The sequence below is a fragment of the Chelonoidis abingdonii genome, chromosome 10 (assembly GCF_003597395.2).
Source record: "Chelonoidis abingdonii isolate Lonesome George chromosome 10, CheloAbing_2.0, whole genome shotgun sequence".
Lineage (NCBI taxonomy): Eukaryota > Metazoa > Chordata > Testudines > Testudinidae > Chelonoidis > Chelonoidis abingdonii.
The window spans coordinates 47,657,495-47,676,032 of record NC_133778.1 but is presented as its reverse complement, the minus strand read 5'-3'; the positions used below and the strand labels follow the sequence as shown (position 1 = coordinate 47,676,032).

Sequence of the window (18,538 nt, the reverse complement as noted above, 5' to 3'; positions counted from 1 at the left end):
TCTAGTCTTTACATAGCAGACTAACCATGATCACTTCTATTTCTTATCTCAAAATGAAGCAGCCATAAAGAGAAAATATAGGTGCAGAAGTTTGCATTTTACTCTTTCCCTATTACTACCCTAAATTATCACCCTTCTAAGCACCTTTCACTGATGCAGTCTTTTCCCATCCCACCCACCGACAGGGTGGAAATATTATTGTGACTTGGCTCTTCACAAATCACTGCCAATAACTCCTACTACATGAGCTGTCTAAGCTGTTTCATGACATTCCTTTATCCTTTCTCTAATAGGTAACACCTCAGTGAGAGAAGGCTGGATCTAAAAACGTGCAGGTTTCCAAATGTGAAGTAGACATATAGGATTAGGAGACAAGAATAAAAATGGTAGCACGCCTGTAACAAATTAAACAAAAAATCTTTCAATATACATATAATTAGTGCCCACATGCTATTCGTACTGTCTAAAGGTGCTAGAGCTGATTGCTTCTTTCATCTTTTGTATGACTTGTTTCTGAACCTTCGAACAGTGGGGACTGGATAACTCAGAGGATTAATAACAAGGCAAAGACTTTCACCTCTAAGCCATCAATTTAAGTCTGCCTCAGGCTGGGTGGTCAAGTCATTATCTGGGGCTGGCCTATATGAAATCAGTTATTGATTCTATTTCTGGTTCTACTGAGAAAATACTCACATCATACCTGCATACTTCTTGGCAGTCTTTCCATGAAAGATGCATGAACTTAGAGGCAGAAACACCCTCACAAGTGGTCCCTTGTGGTCAAGGCTGAATATGAGGCATGTCAGTGAGGAAGCTTGCACTGCTACTGCCTACATTGTATATATTCAGTAGACAAATATAAATATTCGGTGTCTGGGTCTAGAAATCTGGCACCTTCCATGAAAACACTTAAAAATAAATCTTAAGGGGAAATTACTTAATATTACATAGGTGATAAATTAAGATCGGGACAATTTAAGCTGACAATGTGGAACAATAAATCATTTGAGATGTATAAGACCATAGAGTAGTCCCACAAGGGAAGTGGTGGAAGCCCCAAATGGAAAGGACAAATACTGAAAAACATACAATAGGAGCAATGCTGCACTGGCAAGGAAATGGACTCTAAAGCCAAGAGTCATTTCCATCTTTGATGTCTACTGTTAGAAGGGGACTTTTTATTTCTTATCTTTCTATATTTTCTTGGGGAAATGTATCTTATGAAGGTACTGAAGGGCATGTATTAGAAAGGCCAGATTTCTATACTCCTGCTCATGTTGGACAGCATCTTACTCCACAAATTGTCCCATTGAAGTCCCTAGGACTACTCTGAATCAGGCACTACTTATAGTGAGTAAAGATATTGGACTCTGGCCCTAAATATTTTTAACGCCTTGATTTCAGCATTTTGATGTATCCATTGTAATGCGTGTAAGCTTACGATTTAACACAGCGAAAAATTAATGGCACAGAAGGAGCCAGTGATCCTATATATATGTCTGTTTTTTTACAGGTTACTTTAAAATTGTGTCTAATGATACAGGAAGGAGATGTATTTTCTAAAAATATACTGTAAATTTTGATGCGATGAAGAGAAATTGGCTTGAGTCATATAAAGGTGTCAAAAAATTCCCTCTATATACTTCCAATCACATGGGTATATATTATTACAGCGTTCACAGGTAGTGAACACAAAGCTGCATTATTCTTTCTTTATAAACCTCTACAGTGAGATATGCAAAGCTTTCACAAAGGTGTTCCTTTGGAAGTTATGTTTTCCACCTGTGTTCTAATACCAAAAGAGTGATTTACTTTGTATTGTCAAAACAAAATTTGATCAAACATTTGAAAAAAAGAAAGCACAAAACTTTCTGTGGAGCTCAGTGGAAACAGTCCCCTGGCAAATTTAAGAAGAAAAAAAAGTCAAACAAACAATGTATAAACTATTGAAAAATTACTTTTATGCATTGGACTCTCAATATCCAAATAGCCATGGCAAAAAACCAACAAAAACAAAAACCCAGCAACCCACATCCACCTGCAACTTGCCTGAAGATTGTGCCCCACCTTTTGGGCACAGACCTGGCCATGGTGATCCATGTGTTTTTGCTTTCCAGCCTTGATTATTGCTACTCATATCCAGAAATGAAGCCATATGCCTTGCAAGTTCCAACTGGTATAAAGTGCAGTCGCCCATATGGTTAACTCCACAAACTGCTCTGAGCAAACTGCATATTGCTCTGTTTTTTGCATCGACTCTCCAGTCTAATCGGACTGACACATTCCAATTCAAGTTCTCTGTCCAGACCCCACAAGCATCACCTGTTTGAGCCTATTAGCTCCCCCTCTGCACCCATGACTTCCCACACCAGCTACATTCATCAGAACCATGAACCAGTCAGCCACCAATGGGAGGCTCCTGAGTACAGGACACAACCTGCAGAGAATCTGATCCTACATTATGGGACTCACTCCTGAAACATGTAAGAATGACAGGCGTCGCTGCATTCAGATATTTAAATAAAATAATAATAATAAAAAATGAAAAAATATATAATTTCTGCAGCATAGAGTTCCATCAGTAAATTCCACAAATACACATTTCACTTGAATGTACAGACATAAAAACCAACTACCTGCTAGTCAAGCTATTTTTCCATCAGGCTGGGAAGAAAGACAGACATATAGTTATTTCTATTTTTCAATAGTTGGGAAGTGCTCAAGTATCTAACATGATGGGGACCATTTAATTACCTAGATAGACATTAGACAGATTTGTAGTATAGAAACTGTCATTACGTTGTTGAAAGTGTGTGGAATTTTCAAAAACACCTCAGTGGGTTAGAAACAAATCTCATGACTTCCAACTGAATTTGTGCTCTTAAGTCACTAAGGCGCTTTTGAAAATCCCATCTTATATAATTACTGGTAGTTGTAATAAACTACTATAGTGATGTCCTTTGTGCTATTAGACTGAGGCATTCTTTATCTGTTGCATGCACTTCTCCTCAATTAAACTGGTCGAGTGATTAGTGCTTCACAGCCAGAAGTACAAAACACTTGCACCTCCCATGGAGTCTTTTTATCTTACCACAAATTTCTTCTCCCCCTTCTCCCTTTAAAAGGAGAAGACGACTGTAATGTTACTCAGACAATTCAAATGCTATGTTTCCTATAAGGATGTAAATTCTTCTGTTGCATATACAGGACATGTATGTACAATAGCAGTCTGTGCTGCTTGTTAAATGTATACCTTCATATACTCTGACCTGAACTGTTAAATATTTACAGTGGCAAAGTTACTGTTACTGTAGCACACTAAACTTTTGAATGCCTTTACTTCTGAATGCTAATTTTCTCAACATTACAGTTGCATTCACTTTTGCATTTAAAATACAGAAACTCAACAAGGTGGTTTTAAAATTCTACTTCTTTAAACAGTCTGCTTAAATGCTGCATATTTTAGTATTTTTTCACAGCATATTGCCAAGTAACAAAGCATATGGTACCAATGAATTCTGACATTAAAACATCACTGCAATGATGCAGCAAGACCATACAGCTAGACACTTTTGCCAAAAACTGGATTTAAAAAAAAACAACAAACAACAAAACAAACAAACAAAAAACCCTAAATCATGTCTGTCCAGTGCAGGCCAAAAATCATATCACCAGTAGCTTTATATATTTTTTTTTTCTTTTTTGAGAGAAACTGAATAGATTCCACTGTCATCAAATTAATCATCGTTTTGTTGAATATAAAGTTTACGGGCCAAAGGTCATCTCCCTGATCCTTCTAATAGTGCCACGCTAGCACATTTTGAATTGTCACAATTAACTTCTCTCTCTCTTCAATTACTGTTCCTTAATTAAACAGCAGGCACAAGATGAGAGAATTAAGAAAAAAATAAAACTATCCTAAATTTAACTCTAGACTTAATAGGTGAAATCCTGGCCCCACTGACTTCAGATGGGACAAGGTTTTACACAATAACTCCAAGGCCTATAGTAACTGTGGATCTTTCAAAGGTGCTGTCCACATGTATTCCACTTCTGGTACATACGTGCTCCATGTGCACAAGATCAGAATTTTTTTGAATAGTATTGTCCATTCGGGCTGCATCTGCACCCTGCAGCTGAGGGCACAGAGTGGGTCAGCCTCTTCCTCAGAGGCTTGGACAATCTTTGCTAGCTGCAGTAGTATGAAGGAGGTTGTCTCTGTTCAATAGTTCTGAGACCTACATTGTTTTCTCCTGGGGACTAGGATGTACACTCCCAGAGAGCACATGGTGACCCACGAGTCCTTTAATCTTCCTAACAGAGCCCTGGGCATAAAAGATTGCAGCCTTCAAAGTGTTGGTCCTTGATGGTCATTTGGATCTCCTTCAGTATTCCAGAGGATTGTTACCAGGAGGCCCGGTACATTGTGATTGCAGTTGCCATACCATGAGCTACTGTGCCCACGGCATTAATGGCCTGTAATGAGGTCCAGGCAATCAGTTACCCCTCTAACACCAGCGACTTGAGCGCCTTTCTGTGTTCCAGAAGGAGCGACAGTTGATCTCAGTTCAGGAAGGTATATTTAGCCATGAGTGCTTGGTAATTTGATATGGGTATCTGTAAACTGGCTGAGGAGTATGTCTTATGCCCAAAGAGTTCCAGCTTTTTGGGGTCCTTGTCCCGAGATGTTGCCTTAGGTGGTCCCTGCTGTTTAGATTTCTTTTGGAGTCAGCCACTTCCAAGGACAGGAAGATGATGCTTTTAGAGTGTCATCATTAATGGAAATAACTACCTCGCAGAAGGGACAGGATTTGAATACTGGAGACTTCAATGCCTTCATGTCCAGGATGGTTCAGTGCTAGGGCACCTCCCGGACTTGAAGACTTCTTTCTTTGTCAAAGAGCTTAAAGTGTGTAAATCTAATTGCACTAACTATATACTACCTAAAGAGAAAACAACTGCACAGTGTGCAGAGATGGGGACATTAGAGTGTTCTGTCTCAAAGCCTCAGGGGTAAGAAGGAACTGAAGGGTGAATGGAGGTGCCCTGATGTTTATGCCCTTGGCTAAGGGTTCCAGGGGGCATGCAAAGTGCTGGTGCAGTCCCAATGGATACTACTATTCAAAAAGATTCCAATCCCTCATTCATGGTGCGCACACTCACCGGAAGTGGAATACACGTGGACACTCCCTAGAAAAACTATTTCACAGCCATGCAATTCACCTCTTGCCACATAATTATGCTTCAGAATCTAAGCTTTCATTTAAAATAATAAAAATGGTTGTGAAGAACGCCTTTGAAACTTAACCAACTGCAAATTGATGCTGTGGTGTCTGCCTGATAGCTCAGAGATGTTAACTGCCTATTATTCTCCATGGAGTATTAACTTTTGAAACCTAATGACGACAATTTACATTTTAGCATTTAACTATTTCAGCTTATCATTTTAGCAGGAACAAGGTAATGTGCACATCCATCAATTCCAAATTACATTCCACACCTTTCTAGGTGCCAAACCTTATCTGTCCCCACCACTCAGCTGCCAAAATTTCCAGGCTCCCTCTGACAATTTCAGTTACGTGTTTTCTACATATTTGTTTTTAAAAATCAGTAGAACTTTGAAAACTAAAGACTATGGGTCTGTTTAAAATTAAATATTACACAGGATACTATACTATTATATTGATTGACTGTCAGTTTCATTATTAAGTCAAGAAAAAAATCCTCAATTTAAAATGTATTTGTGGCAGGCAAAGACATTTCCAGAATGCTGCACTTTTTTGTCGCAGAATTTAGATCAAGATTGTAAGAGCGTGTACAGGCACTTGCCTGTATCTAAGTCTCTAACAGAACCTCAAAGTTATGAACTGAACGGCAACCACACGGCCTCATTTGGAGCCAGAAGTATGCAAGTAGGCAGCAGCAAAGACTAAAAGAAAAAAAAAAAAAAAGAGGGGGGGCAAATACAGTACAGTACTGTGTTAAACAAACTACTAAAAAAATAACGGGTAAGTTTAAAAAAAAGATTTCACAAGATAAGGAAACTGTTTCTGTGCTTGTTTCATTTAAATTAAGATGGTTACAAGCAGCATTTTTCTTCTGTAAAATAAAGCTTCAAAGCTGCTTTAAGTCAATTTCCAGCTATAAAAACTTTTGAAAGAACCACCATATGTTTTGTTCAGTTACAAACACTTCAGAATTAAGAACAACCTCCATTCATAACTGTGAGGTTCTACTATATATTGATAGTCTATAGCGATCACTACTACAGATAGTACCAAACAACTTTATGAAAACAAATTGTTCTATGATGAACTAATAATAAAAACTAAGGGTGAGATTCTGATTCCCATACTCGCAGTGAATAGTACCTTACACCATGGACAGTCCCAATGACTTCAGTGGAACTACTCATGGAGAAAGGAGCCACTCTGTGTGAAGTATGATGAAAGCAACAGGCTTAACCTAGTGGATACACAAGAAAATTAAAATAAATTTACAACATTAAAAACACACAGTGCTGATCTCTTCTGGCAGTTAAAAGAATTTTCCAACTCTGACTCCTAAATCTTTTGAGAAGGAGAAGACAGATAAAGGACCACAATATGGATTTAGGGTCTTCTGAAAATTCTTTTGCTACTTCTCTTTACCAATTTACCAAGGGCCAGATTCTTACATTGAGCAGTACCTTACTCTATGAGTAGTCTCACTAATTTCATGAGATTACTCCTGGAGGAAGGCATTACATACTATGAGTAAAGGTGGAAGAGTATGGCTCCAAATTGGGGCAACTAAAATAGCCCCCCCTGGCCTTTTTTGGTTTTTTTAGTCAGATTGACTATGATAGCAGATAGTGAAACTTGTAGAAGTCAGCTGTGTGTGTTGTAGTTGTGCAAGGTACTTGCAATGCTCACTTCACTGGAGATCTGCAGTTGGTCAGTTCCATCTAAAAAATAGGTAGTACTGGTTGGCAGAAGTTGGAACATACCACAAATTATAGAAACTAATCCATGTAAACTCCCATTTTGCTAATTAATCAGAATATGAATTAAAATGGACTTTATATTTTTAAATAAAAAAGAACAAAAAACTTAGACACCCTTTTTAAAACCTTACAAAGTTACTTTAAACTCAATGGTCCAAAATCTGCCTTCAGTTACACTCATACAACCCAATTCTTCCAGCCAGAGCATAACTATAAAGGAGCTGCTCTAACTACTGACCATCATCAATATTTTGGGCCATATTCTGTTAATTGACCACAATGGAGATACACAGGGGTCCATACCTCAATCTGCCAAAGCCCAAATATTTTACGTGATATGAAAGAAAAATCCAAAACTGAGAAAAAAAACAATACAATCATTTCTTCAGGGAAAGTCATTTCCTAAATGTAAATTCACTTCAGTGACATTCAGATTTCACAGCCTGAGAACCTTTAAACACTCCATTCTTCAGTAAAGACAATTACTTTTCTTAAAAAAGAAAAAGAAAATTAAATGCAAGTTATGTTAAGGTAATATTAAAACTAACTAATTGCACAGGTAAAGTTATAAAGGCAGCATACGCTAAAGTTAAGGCTCTCCCAGTAATGCTACATGAGTCATGGCACATCTCATTTTATGGCATAAAGAGAGAGAAATATTCGTCTAACATAGTTAACAAAATCCCAGGAAAAGAAACTTGTTAAAAGAAATCATACTTTAGTGTTCGGCATATTAGAAATGCTTCAAGAGATAGTAGGTACCACTGTGGATTTATAACATGGTTGATTGAACATTGATCTTTGAGCCTTATCTTTTTGCATGACTTAAACCCCAAACCAAAAAAACCCTTTGTAATCTTGACATCGCATCAATATTGGGATGAGGGAGGGAGTTTGCACTTAATATAGAATATAGGTATTTGGGTAAAGAACCAGCTTAATATTAATCTTGGTTAACTCTCAGGGTTGGGCACCTGTAACTGTTGATTGTTTAATAGTCTGCGTAAGGAAATAGTTCTATCCTGCACCTCCCTTAGAAGTTCCACTGTCAGGATACATACTTGAGCCGCATTCATTATTTTTTGCCTTTACAGGGCACTTTGCATTAAGGTTTCCTGATCCGGCTTCTCGTGCTGCCCAGGAGGTCCAGCTCCTATAACTGTGTTTAAACCCTTCTTTCATTTAAATCCAATCTTTGTTATTTTAACTAAAAGAGATGTTCTTCCTCCTTAACCTATTTCATTACAATCCCTCTCTCCTACCCTCTCCATCCTGGTAACAGTGTTTAAATATCCAGCTCTGTTTGCTGATTTTAGACAAGTTATTAGTACACCATGTTTCAGTTTAAACATGCAGTTCTACTTCTGCAGTTTCATTTTGTATGGCTCTAAACTTACTCCGTCCTCACTCCCCCAAAGGATAATCATCTACTTTGTACAACTTTACCCTCTTACTATCCATTTAGGAGCAGACTGTGCCTGACTCAGTAGGGTGTGAGCCTTCTCTATTGCCTTTGCATGGCCTGCTAAGGGCCAGGAAGCTGCCCCATGGCCTAGTCCCCTTCTGCATCTGACTGCAGTGCAGGGTGGGGCATCAGCTGTACCTCCTGCAGGACTACAGTAACTCCTCACTTAAAGTCCACCCTAGTCGCTGATCAATTAGAGAACATGCTTGTGTAAAGTTGTGCAATACTCCCTTATAACATTGTTTGGCAGCTGCCTGGTTTGTCCACTGATTGCAGAAAGAGCAGCCCTTTGGAGCTATCTGGTGGGGACTTAGAACCAGGGAGGACAAGCAGGCCCCCATCAGCTCTCCTAAGGCTACGTCTTCACTACCTGGTGTATCGGCGGGTAGCAATCGATTTCTTGGGGATCAACATATCGCGTCTCATCTAGATATGATATATCGATCCCCGAATGCGCTCCTGTCAACTCTGGAACTCCACCAACGTGAACAGCGGTAGCGGAGTCGACAGGGGGAGCCCGTGGACATCGATCCCGCGCCGTGAGGATGGTAGGTAATTTGATCTAAGATACTTCGACTTCAGCTACGTTATTCACGTAGCTGAAGTTGCGTATCTTAGATCGATCCCCTCCCCTAGTGTAGACCAGCCCCAAGTTTCCCCCTGCAGCAGCTGCCCAGCAGGCTATCAATTGCTGGGCAGTTCAGCTGTCCCTCCCCCAATTGCCATGGGCTGCTCCTGCCCTCTGCCTTGGAGCTGCTCCCAGGAGCCTCCTGCTTGCTGTGCAGGGGGAAGGGATTGTGCCCCTCCCCCAGCTCCTGTACCTCATCTCCACAGAGTGGGGAGTGTGTGCGTGTGTGGGAGGAGAGACACTATAGGGCTCAAGAGGGAGGGAGCTTGCCAGCAGCAACTGCTCGCTGAACTTGCTAATCTACTTAAAAAGACAGTGTACTGAGAGTGGGGTCAGCGTACTTAAAGGGACAATGCGTGTCTCTCTCTTTCTCTCATACACACACACACAGTGTCTCTCTGCCTCTCCCTCACACACACAAATGGTGTGTACGTGTGTCCGGCTCTCTCTGTCATGCTATCACCTCCTTCCATTCATGGTGCCTTGTAGAGAATGTGAGGCTACATTAATAACCATGTGTTAACTCTTGAGGGTTCAGCCAAGTGCTAGTTCATCATTTAGCAGTATGTCATTCCCTGGGAAATATCCCATCCTCATGCACTCTCTGACTCCACCACCTCAGCAAACTTCACAATCATCATTGCTGTGTACAGTATTAAATTGTTTAAAATTTATACTGTGTGTGTATACTTATACACACATATACACATACATACAGTTTTTTCTCTGTCAAAAACTTTTCCCCTGGAACCTAACCCCTCATTTACATTAATTCTTACAGAGAAATTGGATTAGCTTAACATTGTTTCACTTAAAGTAGCATTTTTCAGGAACATAACTACAATGTTAAACGAGGAGTTACTGTATATCAGGAACTCCGCCTGTGTCAGGGAGCATCAGGAGCAATTCTACCTCCACAGAAATTCTCTCCAAGGGACAGGACAGCTTCTCACCACCCACAACTCCACGCTGTGCCTACATGGTAGCATCACTGAGCTTTTAATGATGTAGCTTCTCTCAGTGACGCCCTTCCTCACCTACTTATTTGAATAATGAGCAGTGTAATGCTAAGTATTTGTAGTATTAACAATGAGTGTATCTTACTGTCCCCAGATAGTCACATTTACACAGTGTGTGCCCCCACCCCCTTGTTATACAAATCACTCTTATAATGTAATCCTGCCCAACAACTTGCTGCTTCTACCTGGTAAAACCTGATAGCACAAGGGTGTAACTCTGGCTTCAAAAGGGCCCACAGTAGGCAGGGTGTGATCAGGTATGGTAAGATAACAGCTGCCCATCCAGGCATGGGCAGGACACAGAGCTGCAAATGAGCAACCTAAAAACCACTAGCAGGAGTTCCCACAATTTTCCAGTTGCCAGTTTTGCACAGATTCTATACAGTCCTTTTGTTTTGGTTAGAAATACCTAAATATTGATTAGAGCTTTGTCTGCTCCTACTTATGAGACTTTTAATGGTGTCTGAACAATTTCAGTATTATAAAACAAAGCAAAATGAAAGGGGACAAGAGAACAGTTAACATTCAATGAAAATAGTACCATTATCTACTTGCTGCCTCATGGATTTTCTACCTCACAAAATAATGATCTACATGGGATATTTGCAAAGATAGTCAACAGGAAAATGGAAGTTACAGCCCCTAACCCTAAAGTCCACAGTTTTCATGCAATTATTATTTGGTAGGCTATGGAACACATCCCAGTGCAGAGAGTCTGCAAAAGGCACTCAGGTCAAAATGTCACCCTTCAATAGATCAAGCTGGGCAAGGGGAAGCAGCCTTCCATGCCTATCAAACCACAGATTGACTCATGCAGGAGTCATCTTTCAAGGATGAGGCATGTATGCAGTTTTATTAAACAAACTAAATTTTTTTTTTTTTTTTGCTGTTTGTTGTTTTCCTTTTCCTGTGTTCTCTGTGCCAAGGTCTGGGCATGAGGGACGTGTCACCAATGGGAGTAGAACGCCAGTAAATGTGTTAATAACACTGTAACTTGTAAAATCCTTTCTTGAGTGTCCCTGTAAAATAGTTACCAAAGGAAGCCTGGAATCTTAGCCATGTATTCTTTCCTCATGTATTGTCCTGTTTTGCTTCCTAATTTACTCTGCTGCTCTGTGTGATAAAATTCTCTCTCTGTGTTTTATAGAGTGACTTCAAATTTAATTCATGTTTTCCTGTAATTATATTTTTAACAGGCAAGAAGATATCAGTGAAGGTGGTGTGAGCACAGTCTGTTGCCACTGAGCTCCTATGTATTTTGACTCCGAATTCTTTTGCATTTTTCTAGCATTTTCTGTGGGTCTCTTTTTTCCTTTGCTCAAGAACTTGAAAATCTGTTTCAGATGCAGAGTGGAAAAATTCAATGCACTTCAAAAGAATTTTTGTAGGCAGGCCGCAAAGATGGTGCTCATGGGATCCAGTTTGCCAGCAAGTGAATGACTTCAAACAAAAGCATAGGTAGATGGCAAAACACTAAGTTTAGGTCACTTTTAAAAAAAAATAAACAGCAGCTAATTGATCCACCGGCCACCAATCAACCTTTGCTCTAATGAGTATACAATTAACTTGGGGTTACACAGGATGTAAGTTAGTGCAGAATTTGGCTCAAGACATCTGAACTACTTTTCTACTTTGTTGAGTGGAACACAACAGTACTGCTTCCCAATGAAGCTCTATTGTGAAAATGAAAACAATCATAGTGTTATTTTCTACAAAAGTGGCATTACTGTGTTCCAGGCCAGCAGTGTTATACTTTAATGAATGAGAAACCAGGTATAACAATCCCCAGGATATGCTTGAACTGTAAGGACAGTCATCGATTGACATATCTTGTCAGAATAGCAATATAATCAACATACCAGAAACTCCCGGTGGTGTCTTAATGAATTTGCCATTAAAATGAGCAATCACTGCTTCACATTTTTCTGTTGATTCCATCCTATGTAAATAAAGGATAAAACAGAAATTAAACTTTTGTCCAGTTTCTGCATTTGAAAAAACAAACAGATTTACTAGGTTTTCTTGCTCTCCTTTCACTTTTGTGACTTCCTTTTGTGTGTGAGAGCAACAGGGTAAAATTATGGGTAAAATTAAAGAGAATTAACTTTTTGTGCAAAGTGATAGACTCGACACTCTGAAAATTTAATTTCTCTGTTTATTAGGTCATGCCCTGCAGAGCTCAGATAATATGGGTTATACAAGTTAGGCCACGTATACTCAGTTTCCAAGTGTTGGCAATGGGACTATTACTATGATTCTTGGTATTTAGATCCTAAACCCAATGCTTCAAGAAACCCTCCCTAATTTCTCCCTCCCACCCACCTTCTTAAAGGTAGAGGAGGCATGTAACAGGAAAACCCTCACCCCTGAATTCTCCTCAAGACGGTCTCTCTTTCACCATCTTCCAACTTTATAAAGGCCAATGCCTTATCCCAAAATTCAGTTAGGTTCTGCAGTAAGTGGAACAGGAAGCAGCTTAGCATCTCAATGATGCAGGAGCAGGAACACTCACTCCCACAAAATCCTAGACAATGCAAAAACAGAGATGCCCAATAAACCTTATAATGGCAGTTAGGGAATCCACTGGCTTCCCTGGCAATGACATAACAGATGGAACAGCTCATAATTGCTAGCCAGAGTTGCCCTAGCTACAGAACTAAGCCACAAGGGGTGTGGCCATCACTTTACTTAGTACAGGAGACACAGCAGGCACGGTAGTGTTTCCCCATTCCTGCTGGGTTTTGTTTGTTTTTGGGGAGGGGGGAGCACAGTAGCTCTGACCTAATTACTCCATTGCTCCTTCAGAAAATCCTACGGGAAGAGTAACTTGCAGCAGATGGAGTGGGAATAGGGTGTGTTGGGACAGCAAAAAGGTAAGGCTAACAGGAGACCTCAAGGCATCTAACAGTAGATGCTATGGGGTGAGCTTAGAAGGCCAGAACTGCAAATTGCATTGACTGAGCTCAGCACATATTTTGTGGATCCAGAAAGACCTTCATGAGCCGAGACAAAGTTTGAACCCAGCTTGTGATTATTGGCAGATTCGGGATTCTAGCCGAACACATCTAGTATGGCATGGGCAGTAGCAGTGCAAAGTCCATTCAATGGTACTTAACAGATGGGTTAATTCACAGTCATTCATTCAAATTTCAAACCACAGCCTCTTTGAGACAGACACCAAAGGGCAGTACCACCGTTGGCAGTGGTTTTTGCAATGTCCACTAGGCAGAGAAAGAAAGCGAACTCTATTCACACAACACACTGAACTGCCTTCAGACAGTCCTGACTTTTAGTCATTACCAACCTGGACTGAATTGGAACTGTTCACCCAGAGATGAAAAACGAAGAGATAGCAATTTTAACAGGAGCATCAGTTTAACAGCTGTTTGTAAAATGAAGATGAGGTTATATATACAAAATCATTAACGTGACTGTTATCTGGTTATTACATTTGTGAAACTCAGATCCACAAAAGTTAGGCCATATGACTAAGTCACCTTCCACTCATCAGCAATCTACAGTAACTAATGAGAGGTAAATATTGATGCTTTTGGACTCCTGGAAGTCAGACCCTGGGAAATTCTTCCATAGCCAAGAACCAGGATCAGCAAATGGGCAGAATGAACAAAAGGGCTTATTCACAAATGTAATCGGAGAACCAAGAGAGCTTGGAGGAGGCTCTGGATTGCTGTATCTGAGTCACTGTGTTAGTCTCAGATTCAAATCTGGACTTGACAAAATCTATTCTGAGGTTACTTTCTACTAACCTCCTAAAACATCATGGACACAGGAACTGAAAGCTTACGGTACATTCATTTGTATGTCCCTTAAAAACCTTCAGTCTCAAAAAGGCATTCACCCATTAATGTTCAGACATCTAACTTGCACTACTTGAGTATATGTGGATAGATGTCAAAATATGGTCTTATACAACTCATCTACATAGGTTTCCTCTCCTGTTACTGTAAAAGCCAGCCATATTTCTAAACGAACACATGGAGTTGTTTCAGTCTTAGTATAGTAGAGATCCCACTTAGAAAGTACAGATTTTGAAGCTAAGGTAATGTTCTTCTGGCATCTAATGCCACAAGAGTTTAGGGTAAAATCTTGCCCCAAATCCCTCTTGTTTAACAGAATGAGAAGCAACTTGCAAAGAGAACCATTTCAGGGAGACCTTATCGTCTTGTCAATTTCCCATAAGTAAACTCAGTGAAACCACTCTGTAAAATATTTGTATTTGACTGAACAAATCAACAGACTTCTGACTATATGTTAGGTGGCATACATGTTCAGATTCTTCTCCGTACAGTCCATGAGAGTGCCAACAATTTTATATTCTATTTTTTCAAATACAAAACTACCACAACACAGACAAAATATCAGAAATGCTTATCCAGTCATCTGGTCTTCGAAATCCAAGAGGACTAATTCTACCTATTATCAGTGTTTTTGTGGCACATCTATATGCTTAATCATATATCTTTTCGGATCTACTTCCTTAATTCAAGGAGTGCTCCTTACTGCAGACACTGTTAACAGAAATCTCCAATCCAGTTCTCAAATTTGGTCATTCAGCTTGCATACACAAGAGATCTTGACTGTTTTCAAGAGTGACCATGAGTTGATCCAGGCTTAATTGCAGGACAGAGAGACAGAGAAAATAAATGCTAAAGGGCCACATGAAAACTCTTGGCATGGAAATCTGCTATAGTCAAATAGCCAGTATCAAAAAGGAAATGCAGACCCCCAGGGGCAGGGTATTTGAGAGCTGAGTGGACCATGGAAATAGTGTTTGATCTTATTGACTCTAAGGGAGAATCATTCCCATCTAGATGTCAAATGCTTTTGGTGTAAGATTTATTACGGAGGATCAAAAATATATTTTTCTCCAAAATGGAAACGGGCTCATAAGCCAGAATATGCCAAGCACTCACAATACAGAGTGATGGGTCTCTTTCTTCAGAAAAATTGATGCAAAGAAAGGTATTTCAGTAGTGCAGTAGCCCTCCCACAACTCCTCCTTCTGGAAACCTAGCCTCAAAAACTGGATTATAGAGGCCAGGGTGGGGTTCTGCTCATACAGTACTTAACAGGGAGACAAGTATCAGAGGGGTAGCCGTGTTAGTCTGGATCTGTAAAAAGCAACAAAGAGTTCTGTGGCACCTTAAAGACTAATAGATGTATCGGAGCATAAGCTTTCGTGGGTGAATATCCACCACGTCTGACGCAGTGGGTATTCACCCACAAAAGCTTATGCTCCAATACATCTGTCAGTCTTTAAGGTGCCACAGGACTCTTTGTTGCTTTTAACAGGGAGAATTTCCCTTTGCACTTGAAGAGGCCCTATTTAGCAGAAGTAGAGGTCTGATTATCAGCGTGAGGAACTGTTACAAATTTTCCTGATGGAAGGGCTTAGGGGGATGTGGAAAGGAGGGTTTGTGATGAGAGGATTTCAGCCCAAATTCTTCCACAGATGTTGGCTATCATTAGGGGTGGTGCTGAAAAGGTTCCACATACTTTCTGCCCACTTACTCAGGCATGGGAGAGATGGGAGCAATAGCTGTGCAAGGAGTGAAAAGTGGAGTCTTGTTCCCACTTGAACCCCTGCACTGGTGCACAGAGCAAGCCAAAATTAGCCCCAAATCTTAGCTGAGAATCTGACACATTTGGCTAAGCAAAGCACAAATTACCAAAGTCCTGCTGCATCTCTTAATTAAAAAGGGATTCAAATTAAAAGTATAGTATGCTTTCTGTAATTACCTCTTCCTCCTGCTGTCTGGGTGAACCCTTAGTGACAATAGCTAGAAAAAGACATTTTTATGATGAACACTATTAATGGACACATAGTTTACATCGTACAGAATGAAAAAAGTGAATAAGCAAACTACAGTACCTTGCAAAGCCAACACCACGACTTGTGCCACTGGAATCACGAAGTATCCTTGTCGAGATAACTTGCCCAAATGGCTTAAGCATATTCTCAAGCTCCTGCTCGTCCATCGACAGCGGCAAATTGGAAATATATAAGTTAGTTGGATCTTGTTCTTGTTGCTGAAACAGAATTAAAAATTGACATTTAATTTTCAAAACCAAAAGTGTTGAAAGAAATCTTAAGCATAAACTATGTCTATCATTAGATCTGTTTTTCTATGTTTATGATTCTCAGGTCCTATATACAAGCTTCTCTCTCCCTGCATTACCTGCTTTAAACAACTGTCTCAGTATAATTATTCAAGCAAGAAAAAACCCACTTAAAGCATGTCTAGAGTGACTTTTTATTAACTTTAACCATTCAGAAAAAAAGTGGAGGTTAGTATGAACAAATGACCAGTCTTAACATATATATCATATCTTTGTTTTAAGGTTTTTGGAAAGAAGGAAAATATTAGAAAGGAGCAACTCAGGGAAAATCAGGATTGAAGCTGGGAGAAAAGGAAAAATTAGACTGAAGGAATGGCACCCTGAAAATGGAGCGGGGAAAAGAGATAAGACAAATACACCTCTACCCCAACATAACGTGACCGGATATAACACTAATTCGAATATAACAACACAGTAAAGCAGTGCTCTAGGGGATCAAAGCAAGTTCAATATAACGCGGTAAGATTTTTTGGCTCCCGAGGGCAGCGTTATATTGGGGTAGAGGTGTAATAGGAAAGGAAGGGGAAAAAAGGGATGGAAACTAAATGATACAGTGCATTTTTTTAAAGTATATTAGCAAAATGTTACAATAAAAATAGGCAGCTGTCCAATGCAGATAAAGCTGGGCAGGAAATGGTTTTCCTAACCTGTGAAAATTCTCTCATTCCGCACTGGGATGACAGACAAGACACAGAAGCACGCAGTAAGATGGAGCATGAGCAGAACAATCAATAACCCAGCTGTTAAGACATGCACCTGAGATCTGGGAGACTTGATTTACACCAAAGATTTGAAGTTGGGTCTCCCACATCCCAGATGAGAACCTTGACCATGAGGCTATTAGCTGTTCTGGGCTCTCCCTCTCGCACTGGTTTTGATCAGAAATTCCATCCTGGACCTGATAAACCTTTCTGTCAAAATGAGTACAATTCCAGCAAAAAGTATTAGTTTTTGTCCAAAAATTCCTGACCAGCTTCAGATTTATACAAACAAAAATTATTTGAGTGAGTTATACAAATCTATCAATTTATTCAAATAATATATGTCCAGTTTTATATTACCTGTCATACTAAATATAGTTAATTAAATACTGTTTCCTCCCTGGATTCACCAGAACCTGGTCTGGATGAGCTTTAGGACATATTGGAAAGGTACACCTATATTCCTAGGCTTTTACAGAAGACATAGAGATGGATATGGAGTGTGATTGGTATTGTGTGAGAGAGCTTGTGATGGTAGCTGCTAAAGAGGCTTTTTAACATTACTAATTGTTGTTGTATAATACGCCAAAATGTGCTTCACAAAGAAGAGGAACACAGTCTCTGCCCCAAAGAGCTTGAAGTCTAAATATAACATAAATGAAAAAGTCAGAACAAAAAACGAGTGGGGAGAAAGGGAGGACGAAGGACAGAGTGACAAGGTCACACAGTTACTCAAGTTGATTGTGCACATTTGGTAGTCTAACAGGTTCTCCCTCCATTGTACTTAATTTTATACAGAATTTTAATTGTCTCATTTCTCTCTGAGAAAGGACACGAGAGAGAAAAAATCCTTGCCCCACCCTCAGCCATTGCTCTAAGCTTTATTACTGACCAAATCCCCCTCTATAAACTTGTGATTACTTTGATTTTTTTTTCTTGAAGATAAACCCATTTAAATTCTGGGCCATGATCCCTCACAATCTAACTACAGGATAATGCCTCTGCAAAGCATGTCTTTGTCATCTCCCATCTGAAATACCGCAAGGAAACATACATGAGCATGAATCTAACAACCGTTAGGGAGCTTTCTACCATAGGGTAAAGCTCTTCTGTGCAGGAAACAGAACCGAGGCTGGTCTAGGAGTCAGGAACAATTCACAAAGGAACTAAGGACCATTACAAACCTCACCATCTCCTGCTCCATGTGCAAAGCACATTTCTTTACCCTTCCTTCCCCAATATACAGTAGGGTGTACATTTAAAAAATAAAAAACAAAAACAGAAAAGAAACCCAAAACCTTACCAAAAGAACCCCCTGCACAATACACAGTGTTCTCCCCCTGGCTACAAGGTCTGGTGTAGGTCTACACTACAGACTGGTACCAGCAAAGCTATGTCAGTCCAGGGTGTGAAGAGGCAGCACAATTGTATCGGTCAGGGATCGCACCAGAAGTCCCTAGTGTAGACACAGCTATATTGGCACTTTTACTAATATTGCTCGTTATGCTTGTGTCGGGATGGTTTTATTATACCAGTAGAAAGCACAACTTTGCCAATGTAGCTGTGTCCACACTAGGAACTCTTTTCCAGTATAGTATG

General features: G+C 39.9%; 1 protein-coding gene across 6 annotated transcripts in view; it reads right to left on the bottom strand.

Moving 5' to 3' along the window:
* RBMS1 (RNA binding motif single stranded interacting protein 1) overlaps window positions 1–18,538 on the bottom strand; it is a 197,432-nt gene that overhangs the window by 22,537 nt on the left and 156,357 nt on the right. For all 6 annotated transcript variants that reach the window (XM_075070167.1, XM_075070168.1, XM_032782072.2 and 3 more), the window contains exons 5-6: window positions 15,991–16,148; window positions 11,957–12,036 (exon numbers count right to left, since the gene is read on the bottom strand). In XM_075070167.1, the coding sequence (XP_074926268.1) occupies window positions 11,957–12,036; window positions 15,991–16,148 (238 nt within the window). The remainder of the gene's footprint in view (window positions 1–11,956; window positions 12,037–15,990; window positions 16,149–18,538) is intronic.